A 20957-nucleotide genomic window follows, 5' to 3' on the forward strand; every position below is an offset into this window, starting at 1 on the left:
GGGGAACGAGACGGGGGCGGGGGGGAACGAGACGGGGGCGGGGGGGAACGAGACGGGGGCGGGGGGGGAACGAGACGGGGGCGGGGGGGGAACGAGACGGGGGCGGGGGGGGAAAGGAGACGGGAGATCGAGAGTCAGCGGCAGTTGGCGAGAGGCGGGAGCATTGTCGGAGCGGCCTATAAAAGGCGTACCGGTGCAGCTACAGGGGGAGAGAAAGCAAAATAGAAGTAGAAAGGAATCAAAAGGTGACGTCACGACGTCACAGCCAATGGGGTAAGTGATTGTCTGGTGATTGGTGAGTAGCTTTTCTTTTTCTTTTTTATATCAGTAAGTGAACTGTAACACTGTTATTACCAATTTAAGGGTATCTAAGGGTTAAGGCATGGCAGGAGAGCTCGGTCACGTGATATGCTCCTTCTGTGCCATGTGGGAACTCAGGGACACTTCCGGTGTCCCTGAGGACTACGTGTGTGAGAAGTGTATCCGCCTCCATCTCCTGACGTACCGCGTTGCGGAATTGGAACTGAGAGTGGATTCACTCTGGAGCATCCACGATGCTGAGAATGACATAAGTGGCACGTTTAGTGAGTTGGTCTTACCGCATGAGAAGGATCCACAGCCAGCTAGGGAATGGAAGACCAGCAGGAAGAGTAGTACAAAGAAAGTAGTGCAAGGGTCCCACCTGGTCATCCCCCTGCAAAACAGATACACTGCTTTGAGTGCTGTTGAGGGAGATGACTCATCAGGGGAGAGCAGCAGCAGCCAAGTTCATGGCACCGTGGCTGGCTTTGTTGTACAGGAGGGCATAAAAAAAAGAGCATAAAAAAGAGTGGGAGAGCGATAGTGATAGAGGATTCAATCATAAGGGGAATAGATAGGCGTTTCTGCGGCTGCAATCGAGACTCCAGGATGGTATGTTGCCTCCCTGGTGCAAGGGTCAAGGATGTCTTCGAGCGAGTGCAGGACATTCTAAAAAGGGAGGGAGAACAGCCAGTTGTCGCGGTGCGCATTGGTACCAACGACATAGGTAAAAAAAAGGGATGAGATCCTACGAGACGAATTTAAGGAGCTAGGAGTTAAATTAAAAAGTAGGACCTCAAAAGTAATAATCTCGGGATTGCTACCAGTGCCACGTGCTAGTCAGAGTAGGAATCGCAGGATAGCACAGATGAATACGTGGCTTAAGCAGTGGTGCAGCAGGGAGGGATTCAAATTCGTGGGCATTGGAACAGGTTCTGGGGAGGTGGGACCAGTACAAACTGGTATGGTCTGCACTTGGGCAGGAATGGAACCAATGTCCTAGGGGGAGTGTTTGCTAGTGCTGTTGGGGAGGAGTTAAACTAATATGGCAGGGGGATGGGACCAATACAGGGAGACAGAGGGAAACAAAAAGGAGACAAAAACAAAAAACAGAAAAGAGATGAGTAAAAATGGAGGGCAGAGAAACCAAAGGCAAGAAACAAAAAGGGCCACTGAATATAAAAGGGCTGCAGGAGGGGTAAAAACTAAAAATCATGGTTTAAAAACGAGGATGAAAACACTCTACCTAAATGCACGCAGCATTCGAAATAAAGTAAATGAGTTGACGGCACAAATCATTACAAATGGGTATGATTTGGTGGCCATTACAGAAACATGGTTGCAAGGTGGCCAAGACTGGGAATTAAACATACAGGGGTATCTGACGATTCAGAAAGATAGACAAGAAGGGAAAGGAGGTGGGGTAGCTCTGTTAATAAAGGATGATATCAGGGCAGTTGTGAGGGATGATATTGGCTCCAATGAACAAAATGTTGAATCATTGTGGGTGGAGATTAGAGATAGTAAGGGGAAAAAGTCACTGGTCGGCACAGTTTATAGGCCCCCAAATAATAACTTCACGGTGGGGCGGGCAATAATCAAGGGAATGATGGAGGCATGTGAAAAAGGAATGACAGTAGTCATGGGGGATTTTAACCTACATATCGACTGGTCAAATCAAATCGCAGGGGGTAGCCTGGAGGAGGAATTCATAGAATTCTTAGAACAGTATGTAACAGAGCCTACAAGGGAGCAAGCCATCTTGGATCTGGTCTTGTGTAATGAGACAGGAAAAATAAACGATCTCCTCGTAAAAGATCCTCTCGGAATGAGTGATCACAATATGGTTGAATTTGTAATACAGATTGAGGATGAGGAAGTTGTATCAGAAACGAGGGTACTATGCTTAAACAAAGGGGACTACAGTGGGATGAGGGCAGAGTTGGCTAAAGTAGACTGGAAACAAGGACTAAATGGTGGCACAATTGAGGAACAGTGGAGGACTTTTAAGGAGCTCTTTCATAGTGCGCAACAAAAATATATTCCAGTGAAAAAGAAGGGCGGCAAGAGAAGTGATAACCAGCCGTGGATAACCAAGGAAATAAAGGAGAGTATCAAATTAAAAACCAATGTGTATAAGGTGGCCAAGGTTAGTGGGAAACTAGAAGATTGGGAAAATTTTAAACGACAGCAAAGAATGACGAAGAAAGCAATAAAGAAAGGAAAGATAGATTACGAAAGTAAACTGGCGCAAAACATAAAAACAGATAGTAAAAGCTTTTACCGATATATAAAACGGAAGAGAGTGACTAAAGTAAATGTTGGTCCCTTAGAAGATGAGAAGGGAGATTTAATAATGGGAAATGTGGAAATGGCCGAGACCTTAAACAATTATTTTGCTTCCGTCTTCACAGTGGAAGACACAAAAACAATGCCAAAATTTGCAGGCCACAGGAATGTGGGAAGGAAGGACCTTGAGACAATCACTATCACTAGGGGAGTAGTGCTGGACAGGCTAATGGGACTGAAGGTAGACAAGTTCCCTGGTCCTGATGAAATACATCCCAGGGTATTAAAAGAGATGGCTGAAGTTATAGCAGATGCACTCGTTATAATCTACCAAAATTCTCTGGACTCTGGGGAGGTACCAGCGGATTGGAGAGCAGCTAATGTAACGCCTCTGTTTAAAAAAAGGGGGCAGACAAAAGGCAGGTAACTATAGGCCGGTTAGTTTAACATCTGTAGTAGGGAAAATGCTTGAAACTATCATTAAGGAAGAAATAGCGGGACATCTGGATAGGAATAGTGCAATCAAGCAGACGCAGCATGGATTCATGAAAGGGAAATCATGTTTAACTAACTTACTGGAATTCTTTGAGGATATAACGAGCATGGTGGATAGAGGTGTACCGATGGATGTGGTGTATTTAGATTTCCAAAAGGCATTCGCTAAGGTGCCACACAAAAGGTTACTACAGAAGATAAAGGTACGCGGAATCAGAGGAAATGTATTAGCATGGATAGAGAATTGGCTGGCGAACAGAAAGCAGAGAGTCGGGATAAATGGGTCCTTTTCCGGTTGGAAATCAGTGGTTAGTGTATAGGGATCAGTGCTGGGACCACAACTGTTTACAATATACATAGATGACCTAGAAGAGGGGACAGAGTGTAGTGCAACAAAATTTGCAGATGACACTAAGATTAGTGGGAAAGCGGGTTGTGTTGAGGACTGAGAGAGACTGCAAGGAGATTTGGATAGGTTAAGCGAATGAGCTAAGGTTTGGCAGATGGAATACAATGTCGGAAAGTGTGAGGTCATCCACCTTGGGAAAAAAAAAACAGTAAATGGGAATATTATTTGAATGGGGAGAAATTACAACATGCTGTGGTGCAAAGGGACCTGGGGGTCCTTGTGCATGAATCCCAAAAGTTTAGTTTGCAGGTGCAGCAGGTAATCAGGAAGGCAAATGGAATATTGGTCTTCATTGCGAAAGGGATGGAGTACAAAAGCAGGGAGGTCTTGCTGCAACTGTATAAGGTATTGGTAAGGCTGCACCTGGAGTACTGCGTGCAGTTTTGGTCACCTTACTTAAGGAAGGATATACTATCTTTGGAAGGGGTACAGAGACGATTCACTAGGCTGATTCCAGAAATGAGGGGGTTACCTTATGATGATAGATTGAGTAGACTGGGTCTTTACTCCTTGGAGTTCAGAAGGATGAGGGGTGATCTTATAGAAACATTTAAAATCATGAAAGGGATCGACAAGATAGAGGCAGAGAGGTTGTTTCCATTGGTCGGGGAGACTAGAACTAGGGGGCACAGCCTCAAAATACGGAGGAGCCAATTTAAAACCGAGTTGGGAAAAAATTTCATCTCCCAGAGGGTTGTGAATCTGTGGAATTCTCTGCCCAAGGAAGCAGTTGAGGCAAGCTCATTGAATGTTTTCAAGTCAAAGATAGATAGATTTTTAACCAAAAAGGGAATTAAGGGTCACAGGGAGAGGGCGGGTCAGTGGAGCTGAGTCCACGACCAGATCAGCCATGATCTTATTGAATGGCGGGGCAGGCTCGAGGGGCTAGATGACCTACTCCTGTTCCTAATTCTTATGTTTTTATGGGGGCGGGGGGAAAGGAGATGGGGGGGGGGGGGGGGGGGGAAAGAGGAGATGGGGGGCGGGGAAAGGAGATGGGGGGCGGGGAAAGGAGATGGGGGGCGGGGAAAGGAGATGGGGGGCGGGGAAAGGAGATGGGGGGCGGGGAAAGGAGATGGGGGGCGGGGAAAGGAGATGGGGGGCGGGGAAAGGAGATGGGGGGCGGGGAAAGGAGATGGGGGGCGGGGAAAGGAGATGGGGGGCGGGGAAAGGAGATGGGGGGCGGGGAAAGGAGATGGGGGGCGGGGAAAGGAGATGGGGGGCGGGGAAAGGAGATGGGGGGCGGGGAAAGGAGATGGGGGGCGGGGAAAGGAGATGGGGGGCGGGGAAAGGAGATGGGGGGCGGGGAAAGGAGATGGGGGCGGGGAAAGGAGATGGGGGCGGGGAAAGGAGATGGGGGCGGGGGAAAGGAGATGGGGGCGGGGGAAAGGAGATGGGGGCGGGGGAAAGGAGATGGGGGCGGGGGAAAGGAGATGGGGGCGGGGGAAAGGAGATGGGGGCGGGGGAAAGGAGATGGGGGCGGGGGAAAGGAGATGGGGGCGGGGGAAAGGAGATGGGGGCGGGGGAAAGGAGATGGGGGCGGGGGAAAGGAGATGGGGGCGGGGGAAAGGAGATGGGGGCGGGGGAAAGGAGATGGGGGCGGGGGAAAGGAGATGGGGGCGGGGGAAAGGAGATGGGGGCGGGGGAAAGGAGATGGGGGCGGGGGAAAGGAGATGGGGGCGGGGGAAAGGAGATGGGGGCGGGGGAAAGGAGATGGGGGCGGGGGAAAGGAGATGGGGGCGGGGGAAAGGAGATGGGGGCGGGGGAGAAGGAGATGGGGGGGGGGGAAGGAGATGGGGGGGGGGGAAGGAGATGGGGGGGGGGGAAGGAGATGGGGGGGGGGGGAAGGAGATGGGGGGGGGGGGAAGGAGATGGGGGGGGGGGAAGGAGATGGGGGGGGGGGGAAGGAGATGGGGGGGGGGGGAAGAGGAGATGGGGGGGGGGGGGGGAAGAGGAGATGGGGGGGGGAAGAGGAGATGGGGGGTGGAGTCTGAACGGGCTGGGTCCAAGACTTCGGGCAGGGCCCGTCCCCAGCACCAGATTTACAGCTAGGTGGCGTTGGGTCGGGTCGGGGGAGGCGCGGGTCGGGGGGGGTGTGGGGGGAGGTCGGTTCAGTTCGGGTCGGGGGGAGGTAGGGAGAGGGAGGTCAGGTCGGGTGGAGGGAGGTCAGGTCGGGTCCAGTCAGGTGGGGCGGAAGCAGGAGTCGGGTCGGTGTCGGTGTCGGTCCGGAGGGCGGGGGGGGGGGGCGGGGAGGGGAGCGGGAGTCGGGTCTGGTCCGGAGGCGGTGGACGGGAGGAAGCAGGAGCTGTCCGTGGGAGGAGCCTTATTCACGCAGCCCCAGTGAGGCCATTCGACCAGGGCTCGGGACTGCGTACTTCGGCCCCTCCCACAGTTTTGGGCGCCTGGAGCTACTGCACATGTGCAGAGGTCCCGGCACTGTTTTCAGCGCAGGGACCTGGCTCCGCCCCCTACAACTCCTGCTGCGCTGAGGGCCAGAGGACCTGCAGGGAGCTGGAGAATCTGGAAGATTTTTTTAGGCGCACTTTGTGGCGCGAAAAATGGGCATCCAGGTCGGGACTGCGCCGTTCTAGGCGCGGCTCGAAACTTGGACCCTATAATTCCCCGTTTTCTCTCTCCCTCCTTTTTTAAAAAGTGGGGTTACATTAGCTACCCTCCAGTCCATAGGAACTGTTCCATAGTCTATAGAATGTTGGAAAATGACCACCAATGCAGCCACTATTTCTAGGGCCACTTCCTTAAGTACTCTGGGATGCAGACTATCAGGCTCTGGGGATTTATCGGACTTCAATCCCATCAATTTCCTTAACACAATTTGCTGACTAATAAGGATTTCCTTTAGTTCCTCCTTCTCGCTGGACCCTTGGTCCCCTAGTATTTCCAAAAGGTTATTTGTGTCTTCCTTAGTGAAGACAGAACTGAAGTATTTGTTCAATTGGTCTGCCATTTCTTTGTTCCCCATTATAAATTCACCTGATTCTGACTGTAAGGGACCTACATTTGTATTCACTAATCTTTTTCTCTTCATGTATCTATAGAAGCTTTTGTAGTCAGTTTTTATGTTCCCTGCAAGCTTACTCTCATTCTATTTTTCCCCTCCTGATTAAACCCTTTGTCGTCCTCTGTTGAATTCTAAATTTCTGCCAGTCCTCAGGTTTGCTGCTTCTTTTTGGGCAATTGATATGCCTCTTCCTTGGATTTAACACTATCCCTAATTTCCCTTGTAAGCCATGGTTGAGCCACCTTCCCAGTTTTATTTTTACTCCAGACAGGGATGTACAATTGTTGAAGTTCATCCAAAATTAGGGGACAGTCTTAGACTAAGGAGCTGCCCATTTAAAAACAGATGAGGAGAAATTTCTTCTGAGGGTTGTAAATCTGTGTAATTCTCTGTCCCAGAGAGCTGTGGAGGATGAGTCATTGAATATATTTAAGGCAGAGATAGACAGATTTTTGAGCAATAAAAGAGTAAATTGTTATGGGAAGTGGGCAGGGAAGTGGAGCTGAGTCCATGATCAGATCAGCCATGATCTTATTGAATGGCGGAGTAGGCTCGAGGGGCCAAATGGCCTACTCCTGCTCCTATTTCTTGTGTTCTTACATTCTTATAAACAAATGGAATTGGAGAAGTACTTTGAGTATTAAGATATGCAGGGAAAGGGTATGGAAATGGGATTAGAGTAGGCAGCCCCAGTTGAAGAGCACAGTATTGATGGGCTGCTGCCCATCTTCTGATACGTAATTTATGTGATTCTAGTACAAAGTTTTGAATTATTCGGTCCCACCAACATTATTTTTATAAATAGGAAATGCTATGATCTCCAAATAATGCAATGGCCATTATACAGAGAAGAGGACCAGAACTGTTTAAATAATATTTAGCATCTTCATGTACTGAAAATCAGATTTCACATGGGTACTACCAACTACTGATGCAATACTATTTTCTGCACAACACTGGAATGCCTTGCAACATGGATTACAAGGTTGCGAGTATGCCCCTATAATAATTTTTAAAAGGACTTATCAATTTCAACAGTACTGCAGATGGTGGGAAAACAAATGACCCCTCACCACTTCCTTGCAAGCTCCAAGCAGTTTCATAACAGTACTGGTGAAAGTCGTGGAAACAAATTGCACGGCTGACGTCTTAGCTGCGGTAATGGGCGACAGAGACCCAAATGAGGAAAGAATGGAGAAGAGAATGTTAAAATGAAAAACAATACACTGGCTTCTCATGCATTAACTCAGATGGGAAATGGTTGCTACTGAAATTCAAGAGTATCAATCCATTTTTATACATCAAGTAAATATAGATCTAGTATTTTCACACAAAAGTCCAAGACTCCCCAGAACCAAGAATGGGTCTCCTACTGGAAATAAGGTAACAGCTATATACAATTTCTGTACACACCTATGTACTTATGTCTATCTCCAAATACAGAAAAGCTAACGCCTTGGGGTCTTGTTCAACAAACCCACAAGTGTTCCATTTAGTGCTGTGCTTCAGGGAAACAGACTTTTGAACTCTTCAAAGCTGAAACACGAACATGATGTTTGGAAAGAATAATGTGGTAAACTTTATCAAATGCTACATATATGTACACTTTTTGCAGGTGCAAATCTTTATCTCTGACCATGAGCCTGGAATTTACAAACAGTTACAATTATCCTGATTGATTTCAACACTTTAGAATTATCTACAAAAGCTGTATTTTTCCATTTAGAGCTGTAGTCTTAAAGGGACAGGCAGCTAGACATCACGATGCTCAGGACCAGAGAGCGATCGATTAGAACGGAAATCTGTTGACGTTCAAATTACAAATACATACGGGCCTAGTGGATAGAAGATTCCTGAGGAGCCCCAGAGTCTTCATTAGTACATTCACATCTGAATCCGAGAGCAATCTGAAGAGCTGTTCTGTACTTAGTCCTCGCAAAATGTCTGTCTTTATCTTCTGGTCTGCTTGAAAAGCCATATTCTAAAAAGAATAAATTGGATGCTTTAAATTGAATTCTGCCAGTCTTCTATTGCTGGAAAAATGATCTGCAGTATCTTGTATGGCAAGTTTCTTAAACCTTGAAGACTGCCCTTTGATATACCCATTATATTTTAAAAGCTTTTGCACTATAGAAATATATGGTTTTAAGTAAGGGCAAGCACAATACGAAAACAAGGAAATCAACATAGGATACGAATATATTTCTTCAGTTTCAAAAATAAAATCAATTAAAAAAAAATACAAAAATGCTTTTAGTGTCAACTCATACATCAGACAATTCTTAGCACAAAAATTAAATTATGTAAAATATGTTTTTATTTGATGTCCTTTGCAATATTCAGTAAGAAAATGATGAAATATGGATATTTAAGTGTTGTAAAAAAACGGTGTTCTGCAAAATGTAACATACAGGAAATTTAAAACATTTTACCATAACTTGCAGCAAAATGATTACGTGTTGCTGACAGATCTATCGACATTACGAATAGTTTTCAGTATTCCTTTATTTACAGGAGGAAATGGAAGAAAAACAGACAAAAATCATGATTGGATTCTCATCTGTTACTGCAAACCTTGTGTCCAAACAGGAATGCAAGGTCAATGCCATGCATTCTGCCACCCTGTTTCTATCAAATTATGAAGTCAAGAAATGAATTTTAGCTGTTCAGAAGCCACAGTTCCTGCCCACCTTTAGTGCTCCCGCTAAGAGCTACGGAACTATCCCAAGGAAGTGACCAAGCAAGTTAGAACTACTGTTGATCACTATCCTTGTTCTCGATTATCCAGCCAATCCGCTATTAAATTCATAAATTTCTACCTTTATTGATTAAGAGAGGAAAAATTGATTGAGAGAGCAAACTTGCAAGGAACATAAAAGACGACTGCAAAAGTTTCTACAGGTACGTAAAAAGAAAAAGATTAGTGAAGACAAATGTAGGTCCTTTTCAGACAGAAACGGGAGACTTTGTAATGGGGAACAAGGAAATGGTAGAACAATTAAATAAATACTTCAGTTCTGTCTTCATGGAAGAGGACACAAATAATGTCCCAGAAATGCTAGGGAACCAAGGGTCTAGTGAGCAAGAGGAATAAAGGATGATAATTAATAAGAAAATAGTGCTGGAGAAACTAACAGGACTGAAGACAGATAAATGTCCAGGGCCTGATGATCTGCATCCCAGAGTACTAAAAGAGGTAGTCATGGAAATAGTAGATGTATTGGTTATCATTTTCCAAAATTCTATAGATTATGGAACAGTTCCTGCAGATTAGAGGGTGGCAAATGTAACCTCACTATTTAAAAAAGGAGAGAGAAAACGGGAAACTACAGACTGATTAGCCTGACATCAGTAGTAGGGAAAATGCTAGAGTCTATTATAAAGGATGTGATAACGGCACACTTAAATATCAACGGGATTAAACAAAGTCAACATGGATTTATGAAAGGAAAATCATGTTTGACAATCCTACTGAATGGAATAGATAAGGGAGAACCAGTGGATGTAGTGTATTTGGATTTTCAGAAGGCCTTTGATAAAGTCCCACATAAGAGGTTATTGTGAAAAATTAAAGCACATAGGATTGGGGGTAATGTATTGGCATGGATTGAAAATTGGTTAACTGGCAGGAAACAGAGAGTAGGAATAAACAGGTCTTTATCGGGGTGGCGGGCAGTGACTAGTGGGGTACCGCAGGGATCAGTGCTTGGGCCCCAGCTATTCACAAAATATATATATATATATATCTATATATATATATATATGATTTGGATGAGGGAACCAAATGTAATATTTCCAAGTTTGCTGACGACATAAAACTAGGTGGGATTGTGAGTTGTGAGGAGGATGCAAAGACGCTGCAAGGCAATTTAGATAGGTTGAGTGAGTGGGCAAACACATGGTAGATGCAGTATAACGTGGATAAATGTGAAGTTATCCATTTTGGTAGGAAAAACACAAGGACAAAATAGTATTTAAATGGTGATGGCTTGGGAAGAGTCGATGTACAGAGGGACCTGGGTGTCCTTGTACACCAGTCATTGAAAGCAAACATGCAGGTGCAGCAAGCAGTTAGGAAGGCAAATGGTATGTTGGCCTTCATTGCAAGAGGATTTGAGTACAGGAGCAAGGATGTCTTACTACAGTTATATAGGGCCTTGGTGAGACCACACCTGGAGTATTGTGTACAGTTTTGGTCTCCTTACCCAAGAAAGGATATACTTTCCATAGAGGGAGTGCAGCGAAGGTTCACCAGACTGATTCCTGGGATGGCAGGACTGTCGTATGAGGAGAGATTGGGTCAACTTGGCCTGTATTCACTAGAGTTTAGAAGAATGAGAGGGGATCTCATTGAAACGTATAAAATACTGACTGGGTTGGATGGACTGGATGCGGGGAGAATGTTTCCCCTGGCTGGGAAGTCGAGAACAAGGGGTCACAGTCTCAGGATACAGGGTAGGAAATTTAGGACCGAGATGAGGAGAAATTGTTTCACTCAGAGGGTGATGAACTTGTGGAATTCTCTACCACAGAAGGCTGTGGAGGCCAAGTCACTGAATATATTTAAGAGGGAGATATAGATAGATTTCTAGAAACAAAGGCATCAAGGGGTGTGGGGAAAAAGTAGGAATATGGTGTTGAGATAAAGGATCAGCCATGATCATACTGAATGGCGTTGCAGACTCGAAGGGCCGAATAGCCTACTACTGCTCCTATTTTCAGTGTTTCTATCTAATGAGATTAGCATGGTTTTTTGTATGCTATGAGCGTGTGAATTAGATGACCTTGATTGTACTTGTTTATCAGCTTGTAGATTGCCTTGTCAGTTCTATGGGTGAAAAATCTGAATTTGGCTTGCATTAGATAATGCATTGTAGAATATGGATCTGAGATTTATCCTACTGATGAATTTCATTGCAGTTCAAAAACAGACCCGACGTGCAATGTTTGATTTCATGCCTGTCTGAGCATTATAATTTTTTTTTAAAAAACCTTTAAAAATATGGTGTGTGTGAAATTCAGCTTTCAAATCTTTGCTGATGTGGAGATAATGTGTGTGATGAGGTGACTTTGCTTCAAGCTGTGCCACTTCGTCATTGTAACCTGCTATGGCCATACATGCCAGGTTATTTCCTCTGGGAACTCACCTACTGAAGTGTGCTATAGCCCTATTTGTCTTATTGCTATTTTTTCTTACCTGGACCCGATTTGTTCGTGCACTCTTTTATTTGCCTGCTCTGTCCCTACCTGACATAATCTGGTTATCCTCACCATAATCACTTTCCTGCATTGCTTCGTTTTATTTTCTCTTCAGCATTCTACATTGCTCTCTACTGCGACCATCGACCCCCGCCAGCCCCCCACCCCTTATTTAGTTTAAAGCCCTGTTTACCTCCCTAGTTATTCGGTTCGCTAGAACTCTGGTCCCGGCATAGTTCAGGTGTAGTCCGTCCCCTCAGAACAGCTCTCTCTTTCCCAAGTATTGGTGCCAGTGCCCCATGAATCGAAACCCACTTCTCCCACACCAACCTCTGAGCCACACATTCATCTCCTGATTCTATTGACCCTATGCCAATTTGCTCATGGCTCAGATAATAATGCAGTGATTATCATCTTTGTGGTTCTGCTTTTCAATTTAGTCCCTAGCTGTTCAAACTCTCTCAGCAGGACCTCTTTCTTTGTCCTACCTATGTCATTGGTACCTACATGTACCACAACAACTGGATCCTCCCCCTCCCAGTTCTTCTCCAGCCCGGAGATGTCCTTTACCCTGGCACCGGGTAGGCAATACAGCCTTTGGGACGCACGTTCTTGGCTGCAGTGAATCCTATCTATCCCCCTAACTATTCTGTCCCTTACTGCAACCACCTGCCTCTTTACTCCCCCCACTTGAATGGCTTTCTGCACCACGGTGTCTTGGTCAGTCTGCTCATCCACCCCGCAGTCTGCACACTTGTCCTCGAGGGTTGCAAGAACCTCAAATCTATTGGACAAGTGCAGGGACTGAGGTTCCTGCAATACTACCTCCTGGATACCCTTACCTGCTTCACTCGCAGTCACACCCTCCTGTCCCTGACCACGTGTCAATTCTAAAGTATTTAATCTAGGGGGTATGGCTGCCTCCTGGAGCAAAAGATCCAGGTAACTTTCTCCCTCCCTGATGTCTCGCAATGTCTGTAGCTTGGACTCCAGTTCGGCGAGCCGCAGATGTAGTCGCCCTGGACCAAAACGTCCAGAAGCTCCCACATATTGCAGCAGCAACACATTTCCTGTTTTCCCATATTATTTAATTACTTAGTTTAGTGTGATAGATTTGTCTACCAGTGTATCCCAGTATAGATTGCTGATCAGGGCCCTCAAGTTTGAATCCAGTCTCGACTAAGGTACACATTCATACTTGCCTCTTGCCCCAAAAGATTTTCATACTAACTGGAATAACTGACAGAAAAAAAGAATCCATGGGTTAGAGGACCATTTATGCACCAGTCAAGCCTCCTTGAAAAATTGCAACATCCCCACCGACACCTGGGAATCCCTGGCCCAAGACTGCTCAAAGTGGAGGAGAAGCATCCAGGAAGGCGCCGAACACCTCGAGTCTCTTCGCCGGGAGCAAGCGGAAGCCAAGCGCAAACAGCGGAAGGAGCGCATGACAACCCAAGCATCCCACCCGCCCGTCACTTCAACCCACTGTCTGTCCCACCTGTGACAGACTGTAGGTCACTCATCAGTCACCTGAGAACTCATTAGTTTGGAAGCAAGTCATCCTCGACTCCAAGGGACTGCCTGAGAGCCACGCACTTATCCTAGTCAAACAGGCTGCAACACTGTCTGAATTCATAAAAGGATCTGTCCACTGAATTATCTCATGCCAACAACCAAAAAAAAGTAGGTGCAGAGGGAGCGAAAGGAGGAGAAAAAAAAAAGTGAATGTGACTTTCTGATGAATTTAATATATAAAGTAATTTTGCCTATCTCTATATACAGATTATCCCATTGTCCATATCTGACTTATCCTCCGTTTATATTTCAATCAGGTCCATTTTGAAGGGGATGCAGACACAGAGGGACCTGGAGGTTTACGTGTACAAATCTTTGTAGGAGTCAGGATAAGTTAATAAAGCTGATAAAAAGCATATGCGATCATTGGTTTTGTAAATAGAGGCATAGAGTACAAAAGCAAGGAAGTAAGGCTAAATCTTTATAAAGCACCAGTTAAGGCCTAAACTGGAGTATTGTGCACAACAATGGAAATCACATTATACCATTCCTTTAAGCGAGTTTGGAGAGCTGTCCACGAATCAGTCCCAATTCCCAACCCCCAACCAAGTCGTTTTTAAACAGAGGTGGACACAGTAGACTCTGCGTTTTCAGCAATGCAGGATTTTAACAAAGCTTTAACTCAAATCAGAGAAAAGACATTGGGAAGGGGGACAAGTACTGTATATGTAAGCGATAATCTACATGGAAAGGATGAACAACAGCATAACTCTAAGCAGGTGCTCTAACTTTATTTCTTATTCATTTACCATTCATGTACATTTGGTTTAGCTTTATACTTAATTTTGAATTGCAAAACCAGCTAACATTTCAATAAAAAAGAGCTAGCTGTGTCAGCCGTGTCTCAGTGGGTAGCACTCTTGTCTGAGTAAGAAGGTTGTGGGTTCAAGACCATTGCAGAGATTTGAGCACAAAAATCTAGACTGACACTCCAGTGCAGTACTGATCACTGTCGGAGGTGCTCTCTTTCGGATGAGACGTTAAACCGTAAAAGATCCCATGACACCATATCGAAGATGGGCAGGGGAGTTATCCCTGATGTCCTAGCCAATATCTACCCTTCAATCAACATCACTAGAATAGATTGCGTAATCATTATCACATTGCTGTTTGTGAGAGCTTGATATGTGCAAATTAGCTGCCATAAGAACATAAGTAGTAGGAGCAGGAGGCCATTTGGCCCCTCGAGCCTGCTCCGCCATTCAATAAGATCATGGCTGAACTGATCCTGGCCTCAACTCCACTTCCCCGGCCACTCCCCATAACCCTTGACACCCTCATCATTCAAAAATCTGTCTATCTCCACCTTAAATATATTCAATGACCCAGCTTCCACAGTTCCCGGGGGTGAAGAATTCCAAAGATTCACGACCTTCTAAGAAAAAATTTCTCCTCATTTGTCTTAAATGGGCGACCCCTTATTCTGAAACTATGCCCCCTAGTTTCGATTCCCCCATGAGGGGAAATATCCTCTCTGCATCTACTCTCTCCAGCCCCCTCAGAATCTTGTGTTTCAATAAGATCACCTCATCTCAGGAATCAATCTCGTGAACCTTCTCTGAACTGCCTCCAGTACAAGTATATCCCTTCTTAAATAAGGAGGCCAAAATTGTACGCAGTACTCTAGGTGTGGTCTCACCAACACCCTGTACAAATGTAGCAAGACTTCCCTACTTTTATACTCCATCCCTCTTGCAATAAAGGCCAACATTCCATTTGCCTTCCTGATTACTTGCTATACCTGCATACTAACTTTTTATGTTTCATATATAAAAAACCCCCAGGTACCTCTGTACTGCAGCATTTTGTAATCTCTCCCCTTTTAAATAGTAATTTGCTTTTTTATTTTTCCTACCAAAGTGGATAACCTCACATATTCCCACATTATACACCATCTGGCAAATTTTTGCCCACTCACTATATCCCTTTGTAGATTCTTTACAGCTGCCTCACAACTTGCTTTCCCACTATCTTCGTATCATCAGCAAATTTGGTTACGTTACACTCGGTCCCTTCATTCAAGTCATTAATATAAATTGTAAGTAGTTGAGGACCCAGCACTGATCCCTGTGTCACCCCACTAGTTAGTTTGCCAACCTGAAAATTACCCATTTATCTCGATTCTCTGTTTTCTGTTAGTTAGCCAATCCTCTATCCATGCTAATATATTACCCCCAAACCCGTGAACTTTTATCTTGTGCAGTAACCTTTTATGTGGCACATCATCAAATGCTTTCTGGAAATCCAAATACACCACATCAACTGGTTCCCCTTTATCCACCCTGCTCGTTACATCCTCAAAGAACTCCAACAAATTTGTCAAACATGATTTCCTTTCATAAAACCATGCTGACACTGCTTGACGATTTTCTAAATGTCCTGCTACTACTTCCTTAATGATGGACACCAGCATTTTCCTAATGACAGATGTTAGGCTAGCTGGTCTATAGTTTCCTCCTTTGCCTCCCTCATTTCTTAAATAGGGGCATTACATTTGAGGTTTTCCAGTCCGCTGGAACCTTTCCAGAATCCAAGGAATTTTGGTAGATTACAACCAATGCATCCACTATCTCTGAAGCCACTTCTTTCAAGGATGTAGGCCATCAGGTCCAGGGGACTTGTCCACCTTTAGTCCCATTAGTTTGCCTAGTACTTTATCTGTAATGATAGTGATTGTTTGAAGTTCCCTCCCCCCCACCCATCCCTCACTAGCTCCTTGATTATCTGTTATTGGGATGTTTTTAGTGTCTTCTACCGTGAAGACTGATACAAAATATTTGTTCAAAGTCTATGCCATTTCCGTTACCTATTAATTCCCCAGTCGCATCCTCTAAGGGACCAACGTTTACTTTAGCTACTAGTTTCCTTTTTATATACCTGTAGAAGTTCTTACTGTATGTTTTTATATGTCTTGCTAGTTCATTCTCATATGCTATCTTCTCTGCCTTTATCATTTTTTATTAGTTGTTCTTTGCTGGTTTCTGAAAATGTCCCAATCCTCTGGCTTTCCACTGTTCTTCACAACATTGCATGTATTTGTTTTTAATTTGATACCATCCTTTACTTCCTTAGTTAGCCACGGATGGTTCATCCTTCTCAGAGTCTTGCTTTCGCACTGGAATATATCTTCGCTGAGAGTTATGAAATATCTCCTTAAATGTTTGCCACTGGTTATCTCCAGTCTTACCCTTTAATATATTTTCCCAGTCCACTTTAATCAACTCTGCCTTCATAACTTTGTAATTACCTTTATTTAAGTTCAGGACACTAGTTTGAGACCTAGCTTTCTCACCTTCAAACTGAATTTGAAATTCTATCATGCTATGATCACTGTTCCCAAGAGGATCCTTCGCCACAAGATTAATTAATCCAGACTCATTACATATTACCAGATCTAAAATAGTCTGTTCCCTGGTTGGTTCCACAACGTATTGTTCCAAAAAACCATCCCGCATACACTCTATGAACTCTTCCTCGTGGCTACCTTTGCCAATTTGATTTGTCCAATCAACATGATTAAAATCGCCCATGATTATTGCCGTACCTTTCTTACAAGCCTCCATTATTTCTTGATTTATACTCTGTCCTACAAGTGTGGCTACTGTTGGGGGCCTGTAGACCACACACCCACCAGTGACTTCGTTCCCTTTTTATTTCTTATTTCTACCCAACCTGACTATCTCTTGATCCTCTGCACTAATCTCATTCCTTACTAATAGAGCTAACCCACATCCTTTTCCTTTCTGCCTATCCTTACGAAATGGCAGATACCCCTGAATATCCAGTTCCCAGCCTTGGTCACCTTGCAACCATGTCTCTGTAATGGCAATCAGATCATACCTATTGTGTTCCTAACACAAATGAGACTGCACACAGGGAGGTTAAAGTAACAGTGACCTCAGTCTTTATTAAGACACTCCAGAGTGAGGAACAGGCCTTAGGGGCTTATATACAGTGCTCCCAAGGGATGAGCTCCCTGGTGGCGGAACATGGGAGTGCATGCTTTACAGATACACATCACTCCCACACCCACCCCACCAAAGTCAAAGTCAAAACTATTTACAAAGTGAGGCGATTGGGAGCCTTTCTTTCCCTGGTGGACCGCCTCGGTACAAATGTCTGTTCTGGTGTGTTGGCTGTGCCCTCGCTGGGCTGGCGTGTTGTTGGCCCTGCAAGGCTGCTAGGTGAGCCTGGCCTTGCTGGGCTGTTGGGCGTGATGGGTTCGATTTCCTGATCCGGTGGGTGTCGTCGATCCTTTGGGTTTGTGTTGTGGGCTCGAAAAAGGTGATGTCTGCTGTGGGTTGTTCAGGGCAGTCTGTGAACCGCAGCCTCGTTTGCTCCCGGTGTTTTCTGCAAATTTGTCCATTGTCTAGTTTGACTACAAAAACCCTATTCCCTTCTTTAGCTATCACCGTACCCGCAATCCACTTGGGACCATGTCCATAGTTTAGCACATACACAGGGTCATTCAGATCAATTTCCCGTGACACAGTGGCGCGAGCATAGTTTACATTTTGTTGCTGCTGTCTGCTCTGTACCTGATCATTCAGGTTGGGGTGAACCAGCGAGAGTCTGGTTTTAAGTGTCCTTTTCAGGAATAGCTCCGCCAGGGGCACCCCTGTGAGCGAGTGGGATCTTATGCGATAGCTGAGCAGTACTCAGGACAGGCAGGTTTGGAGTGAGCCTTCTGTGACTCGTTTAAGGCTCTGTTTGATGGTTTGTACTGCCGGCCCTGCCTGCCCATTGGAGGCTGGTTTAAACAGGACCGAGGTGTCATGTTTGATCCCATTGCGGGGCACGAATTCTTTAAATTCGGCACTGGTGAAACATGGCCCGTTGTCACTGACCAGTATATGTCAGGCAGGCCGTGGGTGGCAAATATGGCCCTCAGGCTTTCAATGGTGGCGGTGACGGTGCTTCCCGACATTATTTCACATTCAATCCATTTTGAAAAAGCATCCACCACCACCAGGAACATGTTACTGAGAAACGGGCCCGCATAGTCGACATGGATCCTCGACCATGGTCTGGAGGGCCAGGACCACAAACTCAGTGGTGCCTCTCTGGGCGCGTTGCTCAACTGAGCACACACGCGGTATTATCGTACACAGGACTCTAAGTCAGAGTTGATACCGGGCCACCACACGTGGGATCTGGCTATCGCTTTCATCTTTACTATAACCGGGTGTGAGATGTGGAGATCAGAGATGAACGTCTCCCTGCCCTTTTTTGGTAGCACTACACGGTTACCCCACAACAGGCAATCTGCCTGAATGGACAGCTCGTCCTTTCGCCGCTGGAATAGCTTGATTGGCTCTTGCATTTCAATGGGGATGCTGGCCCAGCTCCCATGCAGTACACAGTTTTTTTTAAAACTAGGTTCAGCAGAGGATCGTGGCTGGTCCAAGTCCTAATCTGGCGGGCCGTGATAGGTGATTTATCATTTTCAAACACTGCCATGACCATCAACAAGTCTGCGGGCTGCGCCACCATCAACAAGTTTGCAGGCTGCGCCATTTCCACCCCCGTGGTGGGCAATGGTAGCCGACTGAGAGCATCCGCACAGTTCTCGGTGCCTGGCCTGTGGCGGATGGTATAGTTATACGCTGATAGCACGAGTGCAAGCTCGTTGGAGGTGCCCCATTGTTCCACAGCTCTTGCAAACATACCCTTTGAAGCGGCATGAATAGGCTGAATGAAAGCCTCTACAACACCAACAAGGTGTGAATTGCTTGTTAGAGCATAAAATGTTTCTGGCTTTCTCAAAAGCAATTACTTGATTTTTTTCCTCATACCCAGTTCTCACCTTTGCGCAATAACACATGTAGGGGCTCTAAAAGGGTGCTTAACCCCGGTAGGAAGTTACCAAAATAGTTGAGGAGTCCCAGGAACGACCTCAGCTCCGTGACGTTCTGTGGCCTGGGCACGTTCCTGATAGCCTCTGTCTTGGCGTCTGTAGGCCGAATGCCGTCTGCCGCGATCTTTCTCCCCAAAAACTCCACTTCTGTTGCCATGCACATTTCAACCTCTTCAGCCGCAGGCCTACGCGATCCAGTCGCTGGAGGACCTCCTTCAGGTTTTGTAGGGGCTCCGCGGTGTCCCGACCCGTGACCAATATGTCGTCCTGAAAGACCACCGTGTGTGGTATCGACTTGAGTAGGGCTCTCCATGTTTCTTTGGAAGATCGCTGCGGCCGACCGAATTCCAAACAGGCATCTGTTGTAGATGAACAGGCCCTTGCGCGTGTTGATGCAGGTGAGGCCCTTCGAAGACTCCTCCAGCTCCTGTGTCATGCAGGCCGAAGTCAGGTCGAGCTTGGTGAATGTCTTGCCTCCTGCCAGCGTCGCAAATAGGTCTGCCTTAGGTAGCGGGTATTGGTCCTGTAGCGAGAAACGATTAATAGTTACTTTATAATCGTCGCAAATCCTGACCGTGTCATCACTTTTGAGTACTGGCCCACTCGCTGAATTCCACTGGGGAGATGATGCCCTCACGTTGCAGCCTGTCCAGCTCGATTTCCACTCTCTCCCTCATCATGTGAGGTCGCGCCTTGTGGTGAATGGGTCGTGCCACTGGGACCAAGTGGATCCGCACCTTCGCCCCGGAAAAGTTTCCAATGCCTGGCTCAAAAAGGGAAGCAAATTTGTTAAGAACCTGGGTACGAGGCCTCATCGACATGTGGTAGCACTCGGATGTCACCCCAGTTCCAGCGGATTTTGTCCAGCCAGCTCCTTCCAAGCAGTGTGAGGCCATCGCCCGGGACAATCCAGAGTGGCAGTTCGTGCACCATGCCCTCGTAAGTGACCTTGACCATGGCGTTGCCCAGGACAGTGATAAGCTCTTTGGTGTACGTTCTGTTTCGTGTGGATGGGGTTCAGGGCTGGTCTGAATGCCTTGTTGCTCCAGTCTCTCAAACATCTTTTTACTCATGATGGATTGGCGAGCGTCAGTGTTCAGTTCCATGGCTACATGTAAGCCATTCAATTTTACGTTTAGCATTATAGGTGGACATTTCGTTGAAAATGTGTGCACCCGTGTACTTCAGCATCTGCCTGCTCTCTCTGAGGCTCGAAATTGCTTTGATTCACCATGGACCTATCTTCCTCTGCCACGTGGTGGTTAGCAGGTTTTGCAGAGCTTGCAGCTCGTCTGCAAGCTCGTTGGCGGTGCCCCATTGTTCCACAGCTCTTGCAAACATACCCTTTGAAGCGGCATGAATAGGCTGAATGGAAGCCTCTACAACACCAACAAGGTGTGAATTGCCTTGCATTCATCCTTTGTTGGGGTCTCTGTCATCTGGGTCACCTGAGGCCTGCTGGCAGTTGCAGACTCATGTTTTCTGCCCTGTACATTTCTGCTCGCAAACACAGTTCCAGTTAATTTATGAACATTGCTAGCACTTGTGTGCTGAGAGATTTGTTTGGTGTTATCACTTGTGGACATAAACGCCTGTGCTATCGCAATGGCCTTACTGAGGGTCGGTGTCTCTACAGTCAAAAGTATTCGTAGGATGGTCTCGTGGCCAATGCCCAGTACAAAAAAGTCTGAGCATTTGCTCCAGGTAGCCATCAAACTCTCATTGCCCTGCAAGTCGCCTTAGCTCGGCAACGTAGCTTGCCACTTCCTGACCTTTAGATCGCTGGCACGTGTAGAACCGATACCTCGCCA

The 20957-nt window shown here is 46.1% G+C and overlaps 1 protein-coding gene across 2 annotated transcripts in view; it reads right to left on the reverse strand.

Annotated features, from left to right (window-relative positions):
• Nucleotides 1-20957, reverse strand: part of armc8 (armadillo repeat containing 8) — a 143505-nt gene that overhangs the window by 40673 nt on the left and 81875 nt on the right. For both annotated transcript variants that reach the window (XM_070875954.1, XM_070875953.1), the window contains exon 17: nt 8344-8493. In XM_070875954.1, the coding sequence (XP_070732055.1) occupies nt 8344-8493 (150 nt within the window). The remainder of the gene's footprint in view (nt 1-8343; nt 8494-20957) is intronic.

This window comes from Pristiophorus japonicus, chromosome 3, assembly GCF_044704955.1.
Source record: "Pristiophorus japonicus isolate sPriJap1 chromosome 3, sPriJap1.hap1, whole genome shotgun sequence".
Taxonomy (NCBI): domain Eukaryota; kingdom Metazoa; phylum Chordata; class Chondrichthyes; family Pristiophoridae; genus Pristiophorus; species Pristiophorus japonicus.